General features: G+C 39.9%; 1 protein-coding gene across 2 annotated transcripts in view; it reads left to right on the forward strand.

The window, feature by feature from the left end:
- Positions 1 to 18,931, forward strand: part of CDH2 (cadherin 2) — a 215,007-nt gene that overhangs the window by 160,739 nt on the left and 35,337 nt on the right. For both annotated transcript variants that reach the window (XM_082852826.1, XM_082852827.1), the window contains 6 exons: positions 852 to 996; positions 3,684 to 3,856; positions 11,803 to 11,940; positions 12,617 to 12,802; positions 15,428 to 15,681; positions 17,102 to 17,244. In XM_082852826.1, coding sequence (XP_082708952.1) covers positions 852 to 996; positions 3,684 to 3,856; positions 11,803 to 11,940; positions 12,617 to 12,802; positions 15,428 to 15,681; positions 17,102 to 17,244 — 1,039 coding nt within the window. The remainder of the gene's footprint in view (positions 1 to 851; positions 997 to 3,683; positions 3,857 to 11,802; positions 11,941 to 12,616; positions 12,803 to 15,427; positions 15,682 to 17,101; positions 17,245 to 18,931) is intronic.

Raw genomic sequence — 18,931 nt, forward strand, 5'->3', positions numbered from 1 at the left:
AGCCTGTGCTCCGCAACGGGAGAGGCCACAACAGTGAGAGGCCCGCGTACCGCAAAAAAAAAAAAAAGGAAGAAAAAGATAAAATTTCTAGAAAAGTACCTATAATACTGAGAACTCAACCTTGGGAGAGTAACAACTGCCTTATGTACTTTTAATATTTATGAGTGAGTGACTTTTACAATTAAAAAAGAGTCAAAATTCCTTGTACACACTTAATTCTTTCTAGATTCTCTCCTTTTCTCTTGTTCTCTATGACTATTCTAGGCCAGTACCACATTTTTAATTACCCTGACTCTTGTACAGACTTAGCAAAAGGATTTGGGAGCTGGACAGAACTGGCTTTGGACAGGGGCTCTGTCAATAAACAGAGTAAAGTTACTTAGGTTTTCTGAAGCTCAATTTCCTTACCTTCAAATGTGGATTTGTTTCTACCTCACTCTTTTGTATATATATTAAACGAAGTAAAATCCCTAGAGCTCTGAGCAGGGTGCCTAGCAGATAGCAAGTGCTGACCTTTTGCTACTCCATCTCCCCTAATTATATAAAGTTTGGCTAACTTAAATTTTGATGGGACAAATAGCTTTTTTTTTCCCCTTTGGCCATACCACGCTGCTTGTGGGACCTTAGTTCCCCAGCTAGGGATCAAACCCGTGCCCTCGCCAGTGAAAGCTTGGAGCCCTAACCACTGGACCACCAGGGAATTCCTTTTATTTTTTTTTTTTTGATGGGACGAATAGCTTTTGGTTTTCAGTCCATCTGTGCTGTTTTGGTAGCATGGGTATGTTGTCTTTTATCTTCTCACTCGAGACCTAAATCTGTTAAATTGTTTTGTTTTCTAATTACTCTTGCAGTTGAGGGCGCATGCAGTGGATATTAATGGAAACCAAGTGGAGAACCCGATTGACATTGTCATCAATGTTATTGACATGAATGATAACAGACCCGAGTTCTTACACCAGGTTTGGAATGGGACGGTTCCTGAGGGATCAAAGCCTGGTAAGTTCAAAGATCATAATTTGGAGATTGCTTGAGGAAATGCAGTGTAATCCAACACGTATATAAGCAGGATAAGGAGAAATCATGTGAGTCTTTTGTGTCATTTTCTTTCATTCATGCTGCTTTTAGGCAAAAAGGAAGGTTAACTTAGGGAAAAACAGACTGAAGAGAGAAAACAGAAAAATACCCCTCTACTGCCTACAATAACGTTTTTGACTTTTGAAAAAATATATGCTACAGTATCTGACTCTAGACTGTAAAATCTATACAATCCTTTGATTCTGCTATGGTTGATAAAAGCCATACAGCTAGAAAGTGAACCCTGGAAGACCAGGGTCTTTCTGTTTGTAAAGTGTAGGTTTTATCTTATTAGTCGTAGCAGCACCTAAAACAGCTGGAGTGTCTTAAAACACGTGGCGTTCCTAGGACCAGGCAGTGGGGCAAAACCAAAAGCAGAGAGGGGGCTTGGTGACAGCGGAGATTGCTCTTCTCTAGCTACACAAGATACTTCCTTTCAGGGCGACCCTAATGTCTTCTGCAGCCCTTGCATTTAAACTAGTGTCATGGAAAGTGACCTAGCCTAGAAAGAGCAGCTGCCAGAAAGCCTCTCGCCATTGTGAAGTGATAGTTGACCAAGATTTTAGACTTCTGTGCTGAAAACCCCGTAAACTTCAGTCACAGTGGAATACCAAGGCCAGAAAGGTCTCTTGAGTTTGGAAAACTTGTGGACAAGAAAATCAGTTGGGATGGTAAAAGGCAACATTTTGCCAGCTTTCCTGAGATGTTTGGGTATTTACAGACTTAATTAATCATAGTTTAATATGTTGTATGTAAGAAAGCCTCGACATTTCAACTTACGCTATGCGTTTCCTTCGTCATCTATACTGGATTTGCATAAGCCAATCTATAGATATAGCCAACTATGCCTTAAACTGGCACTTTTCCTGGTCCAAATACACTTGTCTGTATCCTCAGAAGAGTGGGGTGTGCAGGCAGCTGGGTGGGAAGACAGGGCCTGTGCCGGAAGTTCAACCATCTGTGGCTCTGAGTCACATTTCAGAGTCGCATTCGTCAGTATTTTAAAATACAGGAAAAAAAAAAAATCAAAAAATGTTAAACATATCCTTACTAAAACACAAGGCTTTTACATATATTCTAAGGATAAATAAACGTTGTGCTTTTTTGCCTGGGGAAGGTTTTTGGTCTTTTAAAATCATTCATTCTCTTTTTTCCTCTATTATTTCTAATTGTATCAAAAGTATTGTTTCATAAAACTTGTCAAAAATAAACCATTACAGATATATTTATTACGCATCTGACCATGAATTGCCATAAATCCCTCCCATAAATAAATGACTCTCAGTGACCAGGAGACATAAAGACATTTCGTGAGTCGATTTCCTGCAGTGTAAGTTTGAAAACATCCTTCTAGGCAAGGTTTGATAATGTCATGAATCTTGAGTTAGACTAAGATGCAATATTGTAAGCAGTATTTGGTTCAAGATTCCAAAACATATTTTTTTTTGTTTCAACAATTCATTCATTCAACAAATGTTTATAGAGCACATGCTGTGCAGTGTTCTGGCACTGTGGATACAGCAGTGACAAGTTAGCTGTGCCCTGTTGGAGCTTAAAATCTAGTAGAGGAGAAATGTAAAAGGCAAACAAGCAAGTAAATGTGCAGTAAAATTTTGGGAAAAAAAATAATCAAAGTTGGCACATCATCAAATAGCGTGTCTTGTTTAGAGGGACAAGCTCTGAAAAGAGATTTGAATTATGTGAACAAGGCTTCGTTAATTCTGGGGCAAAAAAAATGTACCCTGTGGAGGGAACAGCAATGGTAAAGGCTCTAAACTAGAACTGACCGTAGGGTACTTACAAAGATGGTAGACTGGAGATGGAACATTTTATAATCCAGCTCTTAGAAAGATCACAAAGAACAAACCATCTTTAATAGTAACTGCTTTTCTCTCTACTTCTCAGTTGCACAGTTTGTCTAGCTAGTTGGAATTTATTTGATCCTGGTGCTTTGTAGACTTCCTTTCCACAATATCTAGTAAATTGAAGTCCCTGAGTTTGTTACAATGTTCTTTTAATCTCCTAGGAAATAATGAACCACAATGCAAAACTCCCCATATTCAATGTACCAAAACAGTCATGCATGGGATGATTCCTCACGACCTCAGTAAATGGAGTGTGTGTCCTTACGCAGCTGGCTTACTTTCAGAAAGTGACTTAGGCATTGGGGAGAATCATGCCCAGCATGTCATTTTAGATGTTACTGCATAACGGAAAAAATACGGCAGAGGGAAGGCATTGGTGGCCATAAAAGAAGTTTCAGATGGCATCCATGTTACTTATTATTTGCATTTTATATCAGTGACGGTCTAAAGGGGTTCTTTCTTTGAATCATACAGTGAATTTGTCTTCTAAGTATATGGAAACATTGAGTCTTTATAGATGTAAATTTATAAAAAAATTATTTTCCTTTCAAGCATCACAACCATGTTCAGTATTTTTTGAATTGAGTCCTGTTCTTATCAGTAGTGTTTTTAATCAAGTCGAAATGATTACATGTTGCTTTGAAAAAGTGGAATGAAGATTGATGGAGAAGGTAAATATGCCTTCCGTTTGGGAGACGCTGACATGAAGTGTGACCATTCATTTTCCATGTCTGCTGTGTCTAGGAACATATGTGATGACGGTCACTGCAATTGATGCTGACGATCCAAATGCCCTCAATGGGATGCTGAGGTACAGAATCCTGTCCCAGGCACCAAGCAGCCCTTCGCCCAACATGTTTACAATCAACAACGAGACTGGGGACATTATCACAGTGGCAGCTGGACTAGACAGAGAGGTAAGCCAACTGACATCTGTATTTGAATTTGTTTGTAATCTTAAAAGTGCACAGGGTCACATACAGTTCGTCTCCAGGTAATAAGGACTCCACAAGATTATTCACAATGCTCACGGTCCCGAAGAAATCTGTTGTACTGCTTTCTACAGAACTTCAGGTTGGTCAGGTGATCTAGGTATACTGGATGAATCTTTGCTGGTCCGTGTAATATTTAACGTGATCATTGACTAAGTTATGCCAATAACCCTCTGGCATCTCATTTTTACAGTTCTTGGCATTTCCTGTTTTCCCTCCTATTCAAAGGTTTTGGTGAGGAATTAGGTGAAAAATCATGCCCAAATAAAGTATACATCAATTTAGGATAATTTTTAACGTTCGTATTTCTAAGAGGCTACAGATAACATGTATGATGAGTATTTTTGTGGCCTCCTGATTTAGTGCAGAAGAGATGATCTCCTTCCCTTTAACTTTAAATAAGATTAACTTATTTAACAGGTTTGAACACCAAGAATGGCATTCATTCTGCTGACAAGCCTTTAAAGTTCTAAATTCAGAGAAACACATTTCTGGCCTAATATTTTGTTGCAAAGGCATAAAATCTTGACAGTATTGAACTATTATGTAGTATCACAGGCTGAGAGGGAATAGGTATTTCAGTCATTCCAGATGGGTCATCTCGCTGTGACAGACCTGAGCCCATCATGCTCCGGCACCCTGCTGTGTTTTGTTCACGTGATTCCTTCTGCCAGGAATGTCTTTGCCCATTTTTCTTGATCTTGAACCTTCCAATTCTCCATGCTGCCATTCAAGCCCTGCTTATATCCTTTCCTGAAAACTCTAGCCCTCACAATTTTTTCACACCCTTTCTCTATTCTGTTCTGACCATTTCCTTAGAGATTCTCAAGGTCATTAGTGACCACTGGTGATCGCTGTGTGAGTGAATTATCCAGGTGCCAACTCATAGAGATCCGTGCTTGTAGATTTCTGGCTGAGCCAGCTTTTGTAGTGGTAAGACCTCATATTATGTGTGTCAAAAGGAACCAACCATTAGACCTACCATACTAAATATTATTGACAAGGATTTTAGGAGTTGGTTTTTATGACGCTTTATTTGCCTTAGTAAGTAGCATCCAATTGAATTGGATTGAAGAAAACATTACTATTGCAATTCATTATATACGCAAGATAGTGCTAGCAACACTTTAATAAAGTAATATGAGCCAATCAAGATTACTTAATTCACAACTGAGCTGAGACCTTACTTAGGAGTTAGATGTATGGCTATTACATTGTGCTTATTAATTCCCACGTGTCAACAATTCTTCCTCTAGGAATGTTTTGCACCAGAGATTGTTGAAATTTAGTTTTTGCAGTAGTACCTTTAGTTCAGTGATATTTGGAACATGTATGTCTTTACACCTCTTCCATTACTGTATGAAATACTATTCTTAAATGTCAGTAAATTCAGCATGAATGCTATATTTTATATGAGAATATGTTATATTTTTTAATATTGTCTCTTGAGTGCCAGGCTGCTCACATACTAAGTTGGTATAGCTCATCTCCCAAAGCTAATATTTCTCTTTCATTTCACACTCTCATTGTGAGATACAGAAATGGGGCTTCGTCTTGTTTTCATACGGTAATATTCACATTTAGCCTCACTGTTTTATGAAAAGCAAGAGGCATAGAGAATGAAAGATAGTTTTGCCAAAGCAAACCAACTGTATTTAAAAATCAAAGAGACTGTATTTAGTTTAGAGGGTGAAAGTCGAAAGTCAGGCTGTACTTTGGGTAAGGATGTCTTGCGGTGAACGGAAGCAGCTATCCACGACCCGATGAAATGAATGTGGACGTGAATTCAAAGCTGGTGAATGACGGTTAGATACAGTATGAGAAATTGCTCCTTAACAGTGAAATTATTAAACACAACAACGAGTTACTAGGGAAAGTTATAGAAAACCTTCCTTTCCTAAAAGTCATTTAACATGGGGAAAACGTATCTGTCTTGGATGGTTTATGGTAATTCTGCCTGAGGCCGGGGGTACCTTATTCTGACATCTCCGGGCCTCCGTGCTGGCTGGAGATGCTTTTATTTCAATTAGAATTCACAGTTTTCTTTATGTTGAGTCATTTCCGTTGTCATCCTCCCAGGATGGATGACACCTTTAAGTGATTCCTAATCACTGAAATGCTCACTGAGATTCAGCTTTTTATTTACCTTTCATCTCCACGTTTAAAAAAAATTCCAATTCTTGGGGTTTTTCCAGGCCTAAAGCTGTACCCACCATACTTGCCAGTCTTCAGTTTTTTAATCTCCACCTGATTTCTTTTTTGGGGGGGGTTTCCAAATACATTTTTTAAAATTTATTTTATTGAAGTATAGTTGATTTACAATGTTATGTTAATTTCTGCTGTACTGCAAAGTGATTCCGTTTTACATATATCCTTTTTATCAGTTTTATAAAATATTCTTTTTCATGTTCTTTTCCATCATGGTTGATTACAGGATATTGAATATAGTTCCCTGTACTATACAGTAGGACCTTGTTTGTTTATCCACCTGACTTCTTGTTGCCTGATTTGGTGGTACCCATTCCTGGCATTTTCTTCTTTGCTCCAGCTTTTATATGTCCATCTCCTGCCCTTTTCGGTCAGGACTACTGATGAGTTACCCTCTGCTTCACTAGGTTTGAATCATTCTGGCTTTGCCTGTGATGGGCTATTTGACCTTCAGTGTATTAACCTGAAACCTCAGCTCCCCCGTCTGTAAATGGGGGTGATAATATTACATCTACTCCATGGGACGGTTGTAAGGATGACGTAACGCGAGGCAGAAAGCGTTCAGGATAGTGTCCAATACATACTAACTCTCATTTTCCCTGCTGCCATCATAAATCCTTTCCCAGCATCCAGTGTACGATCACCATCACTTTGACTCTTCATCATAATTTTTCTCATGATGAAGAAAGAATTATGCTTCCTGTTTTCCACGCCAAAAAATACGTTTACTTGTGCCCTCGATTCTCTGTTCTCCCCTGAAGGAATGTTCTCCTGTTTCCTGTGGTCTTGGTCTTCCCTCCTCTGCAGGTTCCCTCCTACAAACCCCACTGGTTCCTTCATAATCCACAACCCACAGCATGAAGTCAGAGCTCTTTAACGTGGCGCTCCAGACCCTCGAGCACACTGGTCCCAAAGCCTTCTTTAGTCCAAGCTCCTAGAATTCCTTACGTCCTGCTAAGGAGCCACTGATGCCCTCCGCCCATACAGCCACATGTCAGTCCTTGTACAGATCTGAACTTATTCTATTCTTCTCTGTCTTTTGTTTCCCCTGCCTGAAGATTTCTGTCCCATCTCTCTATAGAGCAGGCTAATGCTCGCTCTCCAAGAGCCGGGTCCTCAGCCCCTCCCCAGGGCACACACAGTGGCGTGTGTTCCTCCAGATACACGGAGACCGTGTTACGTGGACAACATACCTGCCTGCCAGCTCCCGGTATTCACTGAGGTCCATGTGCTCCTCTTTTCACCTTGAACAGGAACCTGGAAGAAAAGTTCAAGTTACTCGATTTTCTTCTTGTCAACAGCAGACTCCTAAGAAGGGCAGCCCGTACTCACCTCTCACCCCTCCCTTTTCCTGGTCTCCTTGGAATCTGGCTTTCCGCCTCCTTCCCCCCACTCAGGATTCACTCAGGCCGTGCCTATATTCCCACTTGCTTGGAGGGCACTCATATAGCACAACAATTAATGGTACAGACTCTGGACTCAGAGAGACCTGGATTCAAATCTTTTCTCAGCTGCTTATGACTCGGTGTCAATGGGCAAAGCTTCCCTGGCTCCCTAAGCCTTGGTTTCCTCCTCTGTAAAATGGGGATGAAAACAGTCCACCTGCCTTATAGGTTTATTTTGAGGACTAAATGAGACACAATGTATAGTGTGGCTCATAGTTAGTGCTCCTTTGCAATAAATGTTATTTTTTTATTATCAAGGCCCTTAGAACAATGCCCCGGTATACAGTAACCATTCAAAAAAAATGTTTTAGCCCATAAACTTACAAGGTAGATAGCACTGTCAGCCCCATTTCACAGATGAGGGAACTGGGGCTTTGCATTTAAGAATTTGAACAGGGTCACGAACCTGCACTTCCCTCCCAAGTTCTCAGACATTATTACTTACTTGTCCATCCTTGAACTCAATGCATCTTTTCAAAAGCAAACCTATCATCTCCCTAAACCTGTGCTTCCTGAGGAATTTCCTATTTCATGTGATCAGTGTGCCACCTCCCCAGTTTCCCAAGATCATGGTCTATACCTCCCTTTCCTGTGCCCTGCCTTCCATCCACTGATTGATTTAACCGTCAAGTTCCTCTCAGTCTACCCCCAAAATGCGTCTTGCATTCATTCCTCCCTCCAGGCTTGGAGGACCGGTTGAAGGCACCCTATGAAAGCTTCCTCCCATCACTTCTTCCTGCTCTCACTATGGTTGCATTGCACATTTGGCCCTGTGACCCATTCATATTTGTCTCTTTCACTTAATGGCAGCAAAGCCATCTCTGGTTTTGTTCATTATTTTCTCCAGGTAAGCACTGCACTGCCTGGCACCTAGTAGACACTCATTAAATGTGTGCCAAATGGATGACTGACTGTTCTCACCTCTTCGTTCACTTAGAGCACTCTAGTTCAGGGCTCTAGTTTCATAAGTGTGGCACACAAGTATAATGGTTTTAACTGATACATGTAGGGAAGCCTCTAGGGAAAACCAGAGACCACAAGTCTTTTAGATGCTACTCCATCAAGTAGAGACTGCCAGAGCACAGGCTTTGTACTGTGTTTAGTTGTAGAGTTATATTTATGGCAAGTGATGCTACTTTTCCATTTACAGTACTTTTACAATAAATTGTTTTTTAAAAGGGAGTTCACGTCAAGATAAATAGTAAGTGACTCATGGTGTAGAAATATGAGGATATAGCAGAATTGGGAAGATGGTATATGAATCAGTTTAGCGGTTTGGGAAACAGTGAGCTAGTTTATGCTCCCAGTATATATGTTTTAATGAATAAATGATAGCTAGCCATGTAAATAAGGAGATGGTTTTTCCCAAACCTGAAGTGATTTTTATAATATAATGCAAGGCCCGAGGTTTCCCATACATTCACCCACCAGCTACAGATTCAGAAGCATTTGTCCCTTGCTTATGCTGTGTCAGGCATTACGCTATATGCCAGGGACATAAACGTCTGCAAAGCAGTGACCCTGGGGAGGGGTGTGGGTATATGTGTATGTAGCCGGGGAGGACAGACAGATGGACTGATAACAGCCTCAGAAACTAGAAACAGTGATAGAGGTGTGTCCTGAGCAGGCAAACAGCTCTTCCTCAAGGACTTTCAGAAGTCATCTCTGAGGCGACTTTAAGCTTCGTGTTTGCTAGGCTCCGATAAAGGGGGAAGGGTATTCTGGGCCAGGGTTTCTCAACCTCGGCTCTGTTGACATTTTGGACAGGATAAGTCTCTGTTGTGGGAGCCTGTCCTGTGCATCGTAGGTGTTTAGTAGCGTCTGTGGTCTCTACCCATTAGACGTCAGCAGCACTACCCAGTTGTGACAACCAGAAATGTCTCAGGTTATTGACAAATATCCCCTAGGGGAGATGTAGGGCAAAATCGCTCCAGTTAAGAACCACTGATTCAGGCAGAGGAAAGTGCCAAATGCAGTGGCGCAGGGATGCGATAGGCATTTGAAGATAAATACAAACAGCTCAAGGTATGGGGTCAGTGAATGGAAGGTGAGAGCTTTGGTGGGAAAGGTGAGTCACAGACATGGAAGGATTGACAGCAAGCAGAGGGGTTGAGACTTTGTCCTTTCTAGAACAGAAAGCAAGGAAATGTTTTTAAGCAAAGCCCCCTTGATCAGATGCGAAACTATGAGGGTGGGAAGTCAAATTCTTATGAAATCTAAATGTCAGTCATTCAGAACCAGATGCCAAGTGACTAAATTAGGCAAGAAGCTCTAAATAGTTTGGTTGTCTAAAACATAGACTGCGATGACTTCCTTACTAAATGTAAAAGCATTTTTACCAATCAGGCACTTAAAATTGGAGATTATATTATCTACCAAGTTGGTATTTTTCTTTACTCGAAGAAGCACTGCATTTTAGAAATAACAATGTTCTTTTGTAACTTAGATATCTGAAGACTCGCTTGAAGCAATGGGAAATTTCAGGTATTAGCTACTGATCCCAATATTTCAGCTCAGTGGAAAATTGTACACATTATGCTTATATAATTCTAAAGATCACTGTAAAGTAGACATTAACAAAGAACCATATCTCCAGATAATACCTATGTACACTTTTTATCTTCTGTAAAAAATTCCATTTTTTTCTTTTTTGAGAATGTTCATCTGTTTCTGCAAATAGCAGCCAACAAAAATGGCATTTCAAAGTCATAACAAATTTTTATTTTTCATGATTTTCAGCTGGGAGGCTGAATTGAATGCCCTACAAAATTCTCTTGTTAACTGTGAGAGCATTAAGCCGAAATGACACTCTTGATTGGGAATGGAAATCATTGAGAAATATTTTAGCCTGTGTAAGCATTATGGTGAGGGGTTATGGGTTAAGAAAAATTAAAATGGCTCAACCAACACTATTCCTTTGTTTCTTTTTTTTTTTTTCCAATCAAAAAAGTGGGTGTTTTTTTTGGAAGACAAAGGAAAAGGAACTGAAATAACTGCTAGAGATTGGCGTCTTGGTGGACAGACACTAAAAATTGAATGTGTGAGGTTTGACTTTCCCTCCTACCCCTTTCTTTGCCTTGCCTTTGCCACTAACAACTAAAGCAAGAGCTACAATTTGTGTCTGTTCTCTTAAGCTCCAGAAATCCCTCAAGAGTGGCCATTCATAATGTTGGCTATACTTAGAATTAGAGAAAACTACTCGTTGCAGTGACTGTTTATTTTTGTATGAAGAAGTGAGTTTTGTTGTTCAGGATGTTTTAACATGTTTCAGTGATCTATGTTTTTTATCTGTGCCAGTTTCCACAGAGATTTCTAATGATTTCAGGTATTTGTTTTGTTTAGGTTTTCCTAATACAGAACTTCATCAACTAGTGCTGTAGACATTTCAGACGATCTCACGGTTTTTCTCTGAGACACATTACAGCTGAATATGGTTCCCCTTTAAAAACTTCAGTCTGGAATTTGAAAGCAGTGATGCTATTTGATATTAACCATGTATATGAAAATGTATCCGAATTCATTATAGGTCTGTGGACCCAATGAGTGTTATGCCCAAATAGCAGTCCACTGAGTATGCAACTGTTAAATACCTACTGTGTTACAAAATGAAGGATATAGACACAAACCCTTTTTTCTGGTTTTGACTTCATTTAACAATGTCTCTCTCCTCTATAGTTGTAAATAGTATACACTAATGGAAATTCGGAGAAAATTACTGTATCAACCTTGGCATAATAGAAGGAACATCTTTAAGGATATATAAAAGGAAAGCATATATACTTTATGAATTATATATGCTTTCTTCTCTCTCAAGTTTCTTTATTGTTTTCAGTATCCTAAACCGAGTAGAAATTAATGTCTGAGAAAGTAAATACAAACCACATGACTTGAATGCTTGATGACAATGTTGTGAAGTTCAGAAGAAAAAGAAAGGTTGAGACCAGATGGAAGTTTCAGCTTCGCAGTGAATTTCACACATCTGCCACGCTTTCCTTTCCGCCAGTAGAGGCGAAAACATATAGTTAAATCTCTCTAGACAAGGACCAGACCTGTGCTTCACAAGTTAAAGTAAACTCCACTTGGGAAATTTTGAGTCCTGTTAATCAGGGTGACTAATGCTGTGCTTTCCGTGTGTAATTAAGAGCCGTTTACAGAACAACTGTTACGTCTTCTTGAGGAATTCGTTGCATTTAAGTTGTTATCTTTATGTCTTTTTAGAAAGTGCAACAGTATACGTTAATAATTCAAGCTACAGACATGGAAGGCAATCCCACATATGGCCTTTCAAACACAGCCACGGCTGTCATCACGGTGACAGATGTCAATGACAATCCTCCAGAGTTTACAGCCATGACAGTAAGTACAGACTGTCACTCACGGAAGTCTAGGCCTGCGGTCCATTACTGAGGAGTTTTGTCATGAATAATAAATGCGTTAAAACAGAGCTGGAACTTGCTTCATTCTTCTCATTGTAGAATGGCTACTGACTCCTAAGTTTCCTGTCACTTACACCAGGGTTTTAAATAAGGCACCGAAGTCATTTGTTTTGTCGTTCTCTCCAAGTCCACTGATAAAGCTGTTAAAACATGCTGCCTGGAAGAAATGCCCTAAGGAGACTTTATGCTGTTATAACAAAATATTTATAAATATCTTCAGTTGCACGAACCACGTGACTGATAGATGCTACTTTGTCAGCATATCATTATGATCTCTTGAGTAAAATGATTTTCTTCAGACAAGTCCTTGACTCCTGCCCACTCCCCCCCACCCAGATACTCACCGAAGGACGCCAATTTAATATTAATGAAACTGTAACATAATTTCAAAACAAAAATTTGAGGGCCGAAAAAAGTTATAGTATTTTTAAAGTCAAACATAAATGCTGTGATTACCTGCATTACTGATCTCCTCGTTTAGTGTGGATGATAAAGATGTAATGGGGTGGTAACATCAGGGCAGTGTGGTCGTCAAGACACACTGTCCTTCAGCCGTGCCTGTCGCTCCTCTGACTGAGCTTTGTCTTTTCTTATAGTTCTATGGCGAAGTCCCTGAAAACAGGGTAGATATCATAGTTGCTAATCTAACGGTGACAGACAAGGATCAGCCCCACACGCCAGCCTGGAACGCCGTCTACAGAATCAGCGGTGGGGACCCCGCCGGGCGCTTCGCCATTCAGACCGACCCCAACAGTAACGACGGCTTAGTCACCGTAGTAAAAGTAAGTGCGATGGTCTCTCTGATGGCCGCTCTGCAGCAACCCATATATGCCACCTACCCCTTAGTTTGTTATTGAATCTCAGGACTTTTTTCTTTTGAACGTCTCTGAATCTGAGTTAATGTATTTGGAGGAGCCACGTTTGTTATTTTTCACTTATGCCGAGGCCAACATAGATAGTCTCACTTTATCCCTGGAATATGATTGTGTTTCAGTCATCGGGGAGTTTTAACAGTGAAGACAGGACAGCCCTCAACAGTGCTGTCAGTGCCATGGATATGTTAGTGATATGTTACATCATGGATTTTTGATGGCCAATTGATAGCTATTAAGAAGGATGCCCCACACGTACTATTCTTATGTCTACAGGTTGCTATTAGAGTATTGGCTCAGGGGACAAACCAGAAAATATCACAGACGTAATACAGGGTGAGTGTAGGCAAGGAGAGGGCCTACGCTCTTAAAAGGTTTCGAATTTACATTGCTGTTTTTTTTCTTTTTTTTTTTTTTAAGTATTAGCTTGCATTTCCTTTTGGTTTTTTTTTTTTAACTTTTTAAATTTTTTATTTAATTTTCGCTGCGTTGGGTCTTTGTTGCTGCACGTGGGCTTTCTCCAGTTGCGGTGAGCGGGGGCCACTCCCTGCCATGGCACGCGGGCTTCTCGTTACGGTGGCGTCCCCCATCGTGGAGCACGGGCTCCAGGCGCACTGGCCCCAGCAGTTGTGGCTCGCGGGCTCTAGAGCACAGGCTCAGTAGTTGTGCACGGGCTTAGTTGCTCTGCGGCATGTGGGATCTTCCCAGACCAGGGCTCGAGCCCGCGTCCCCTGCATTGGCAGGCGGAGGTCAACCACTGTGCCACCAGGGAAGTCCCTACATTGCTGTTTTTAAGTGCTATTTTCAAGACTTTAAGAAATTGGTCCTTCTGATCCTTAATTGTCAAAAAAAAATAAAGCTGAGTGCCGGAAGTAAAAGGGATGTTAACTTCAAGGGTAACAAATAGACGGTACTAACAGATGGAAGAGCTCTTTGAAGCGATCATCTCTTTTTAGCCATCCAGGGAAGAGAGCTGCTTCTTTGCCTCACATCCCAACATTCTTGATTCGTAAGGGAACCTGAATGTTGGTCTTACAGAGAAAGGTGTACCAAGGGCTCCGTTGCCAAGAATGTTATATGTGCGTGAGTAGAACGGTAATCTCCCCCTTGAGGTGGGAGTGGGAAATTCTCTGAACACAGCATAGTGAGTGACAGTGCCACCCCTCTGGGTTCGAATCCCAGCTCTGCCCTTTGTAGTGGAGACAACATGGCAGGTTTTTTAAGCCTCAGGTTCTTACACAGACAGTGAGGAGATAACTGGTACCTAAGTCTCAATGTTGTTCTGTGGGATAAATAAGCTTAATACCCATTAAAGGTCTTAGCAAAAGTAAATGTTGTCAGGGATGTTTCATGGAGCTAATGCGCTTACTCAAAAGAATTGTCTTCTTTCTTGGCTTCTTTGCCGTCTTGTTGAAAATAATTCAGAAAGGGAAGTTGAACTGGGGATTGTAGAGTGAGAGGGAAGAAACTCTGAAGAGTTGAGGAGGTGGTCTAGGTGAAGAAACTGGTGTGGTCTGTGCTAATATTGTGGCTTCCTCGTAGCTGCTGCCCTTGGTCCTTCTTAGACTCTCCAGGATGGCACGAGAGCTCTCCAAGCTCTTTTTTTCATACTGTTATGCACAGTAATGCTTACCTGCACCTCAGCTAGAAGATGGTCAGGGAAATTAAGAGGGAAAGTCCAGTCTGGTCCCTTGACTCCTGGTAACTTTTCTATTGACAATGGGATTCAGTGGAACTCTGGAAGTTAATATTTACATTAAGGTTATTTGCTCATTGCCTTTATCTAGAGTGGCATTCTTAGATTTGGGATTTGTACAGACCAGTAAAATCCCCAAAATTATTCTGGAAAACAGCCAGAAAAAATAAAGGTTTTAGTTTGCTAACTAAGGAGGAAATAAAAATCCTTCTACCTACAAACACTATTGTTTATTTAAGGTGTATATGTGTGTGTACTCTAAAATGTATACTTCAAATTATGAATGATACTTTTAAATAGAGTAAGTTTAGCTTTATGAGGGAAAAAAATCACATTTTCCAGTTTTTGTTTTGTCCACTTTTGTCCACTTTGTTGGCCACAGACTGGTGAAAGCTTTCCCGGGTGAGGAGCAGTCTTTGTACCAGTGTTTGAGAGCACAGTCGACATCATCATGTTCTCACTTGATCCCAGATTATTTAGTATTTTTTTTTATTTTTGGTCAACAGTGCTGTTCTTAAGAATAACTCAGTTGTTAGATGTAGCTAAATAAATACAGCGTGCAATAGTAATACGCATTATTTTGTGAACATAAATCTGTGAAATGCCCAAGATATATAAATATCTTACATAAGTAGGTTAAATTGCGATAAATGTTTCAGTCAATGGCCATGCTAATGCATATTTTCCAGAAATTTGAGAGGAACCTACGGTGTAGTGAATGAAAAATTAATGTTTTAGAAATGGAGTTGCTAGAAGGATAAACTGCAGAATGCAAATATTCTTATTTCCTGCAAAAATACGGTTTCTCCTTTAAAAAAAATTATTTTTTCTTTTTCCAGCCAATCGACTTTGAAACAAATAGGATGTATGTCCTTACTGTCGCTGCAGAAAATCAAGTGCCATTAGCCAAGGGTATTCAGCACCCACCTCAGTCAACTGCAACTGTGTCTGTCACAGTTATTGATGTGAATGAAAACCCTTATTTTGCCCCAAATCCTAAGATCATTCGCCAAGAGGAAGGTCTTCACGCCGGTACCATGTTAACAACGTTCACTGCTCAGGACCCAGATCGATATATGCAGCAAAATATTAGGTATCAAATGCCATTTTGTAATTTACGTTCTGTTCTATGCTGTGCACAAAATCTATTCGCCATCTGAGTGAGAAATTTTCATTAGCACGCAAACTCCTTATTACGAGATTATTTTTAATTCTTTGATGAAGTTTCTTCAGTGGACCCATGTGTGTCTTATATCGGAAATATAAGATGGATCTACTCATGTATTATTTAAAGAAATAAGTTTTCAGCCTCTTTTCTCCTGTCCTCTTTCCTTTTTGAAAATCTTTAGTAATAATTTAGCCTGTGCTTTTATGCCAACCATCACATAAAGTTTCTCCTGTGAGTAAATAGGGGAGTCTCAGAAGCTTATAACATTTACCTCTTCCCCACACATCAGGAAGAAAAGAAAACTCATGCCAACACCAAGATATAAGAGCTAATTATCTTCATCCCTCACCTGTACAGTGGTTATAGGACTTCCAAAACATATGTGTAAAGATTTCCAGCCTCAGCAAAGTCTAGTTTATCCTTCCTAATGAGGGAGTAGATGGTTGGCAGAGCATACAACACATGACTGTTATCCATCGCTGGTGATGGTAATTTTTAAAATTAGCTCATATTTTATTTAACTTCTTTCAGAACTGTTGCTAACAGATGAATAACTGCGTATCTTCTTCATTTCTCTATACATTGGAATCAAGATAGAGAAATAGCTAATGAATAGGTATCCTGGACTCCTGCAAATTTTTACCTCTCAAAACATAGGATATGTTTTCCAATTTGTCTATTGGTTTCCCAAGCTTGAAAAGCTTATCCCCACGCCACATAAAAAAGGAGGTTAAGCTGATACAGATCAATCTGCTCAGACCATGGGACTTGCCTTGAAGGGTGTAGTTCTGAGGCTTGGCCCAGGTGGGGAGATCCTAGGAGGAATGGGAATTGGTGGGCGGGGGGAGGTCCTCCCCACTGTGACCACATCTCCACCATGATAAGGTGGTAAACATTTTAGGAGTGTTCTGTGATAGAAAATTCAACTTCTATGAAAATTTCTCTTCAGCCCTATACATTAGGGTTCCTGCTCGCTTAGAAGATATATTTGAGCTATTTTTTCTGCACCGTTGCTATCCTATGAACTAGATAACAGCTTAAAATCAGATCTGTCAAATCCCCCTTAACCCCAAACTGCAGTAGGGAGACTGGGCTCCTGGTCTTTCCCCTGGAACACCTATGCAATGTTTCCTGTGCGCCTGGCCACACAGCACACAACCTTCATGTACCTCCCCAAACCACTGCCACAGAAATTCTTTCCCGCGTTACGGCTGCATGTCCAACCATCATCTACAAAAATGCAAGTTAACGCACCGGTTTCATCTGGGACTACACCTGAAAAATAGGCTTTATTTTTTAAGTGTCATGTCAAAAATATTAAATGTATTGTGCTTTCATTTTGTAGATACACAAAATTATCTGATCCTGCCAACTGGCTAAAAATAGATCCTGTGAATGGGCAGATAACTACAATTGCTGTTTTGGACAGAGAATCTCCAAATGTGAAAAATAATATATATAACGCTACTTTCCTTGCTTCTGACAATGGTACGTAATTAAACATAGTCACTCTATTATCCTGGATGTTGTTAAGAGCGTAGAGCGTTATCACAAATGCATCATCAGGAAATGAAGTTTTCTACAAAACCCAATTGTCTAGAAAACTGACCTTCATTCTTCTAAGGCCCCAATTTCTATTTTCCATTTCCACTGGGCTTTCTGTGATACATTCCCTGTCTTCTGTAATGAATGTTCCCAATGTCCTTATACCCTCCGTGGTCACCTAGTATTGTGATCACAAGCCTTTGTGGTTTTTCTGCCCTGCTGCACCCTGATGCCTCAGTGGCCCAGACACAGTGGTTTTTGAGGTGGTCTTTATATTTCTTCTAGTCAATGTGTTTGTTGCCATCAGTTTGTCTGTATCTAGCATTTTTTTCTAATTCTCTACCTCTAGTCTGCCACAGGCTAGGAAACTCTAAATGTCATGCCTAAATTGAAATAATTGAGTACTTGAGCTGTAGTGTGTTGGTTTTGAAAAACATAAACATATAGTTTAGCATCTTTTTTATTTCTGGGTCTCTGCTGGATTCTAAATGGCTGATATTAATAGAAAGCACTTTTTTTTAGATATGTAAGATGAAAATGACTCACGTTAAAGTGGAGTTGGACTTGTTTCAGCTCTCAATATGACATGGTTTAAGAGTGAAGCTTTGAAGTTCCACCTGACCCCCAGGGTCCAGACTCCAGTTCTATCATTTTCTAACTGCAGGACTGGCAACAAGGTTTTAAATCTGTCCATTTCCTTTTTCTGTTAAATAGGGATAATGGTAGCAGTGTATAACTCATAGCGTACAGGGGAAGATAACAAGGCTTATACATGTAAAGGTTTTAAAACAGTGCCTGGCACAAACTAAACACTCAAATAAACATTTCTATACGTGTTAATAGTTTTAAAACTGAATCATGACCATCTTTTAAAATCATTTTACTGTTGGACTATGAATGTTAGCATCTAATAAAAATAGTAGGCTTTTCTATTTGGTGGCCGAGATATGCAGTTTGAAAAACGTTGCATATCAACATTTTTGATAAGAACAGTTTCAAAGAACCTTTCCAAATCCTGTATAATAAGATTCAATGAGATCATTATCTGTCAGAAATCTACAAGGTGACAGGGCCAAAGCAATATTTCTTATACTTTCTAATATGAGACCTACTGTTCAAATATTTAGAATTGAAACTTGGCAGGAACCTCTTCTGCCATTTCACATCAAAGCACAGCATTCGTGTGTGTTGTATCTTGTCTCGCCATATGTAAGTGGTAGCTTTCTCCACAGTGAAACTTAAAGTAATATATCTTGCACCATTATGTTGAGATTTAAAGAGCTATAAAATTATATGTATATATGTTGGTTGTGAGTTACAACCAGATTTTTCATTCACCAAGGTGGATTGTTTTCTACTTGAAAGGGTGTTTGATACAAGAGAGAAGTGAGCAGTTAAATCTGTGTAGCTGTGATGCTTTGCAAATGCACTTGACTTTAAATCACAAGACTGGATTTAGAGCCCCGCTTCTGCTCCTTAATAATTGGACAAGCTGTTATAATCTCTGTGCCTTTGTTTCATTATTAATTGTTGTTTTTGCTGCTTGCTATTCTGTGAAGTTGTTATGGCAGTCAAATAATATTAAATGTGATAATAAATGTGAAACTAACTCAAACTACAAAGAAGCATA

Source organism: Leucopleurus acutus (assembly GCF_964270905.1).
Source record: "Leucopleurus acutus genome assembly, chromosome: 13".
Taxonomy (NCBI): Eukaryota; Metazoa; Chordata; class Mammalia; order Artiodactyla; family Delphinidae; genus Leucopleurus; species Leucopleurus acutus.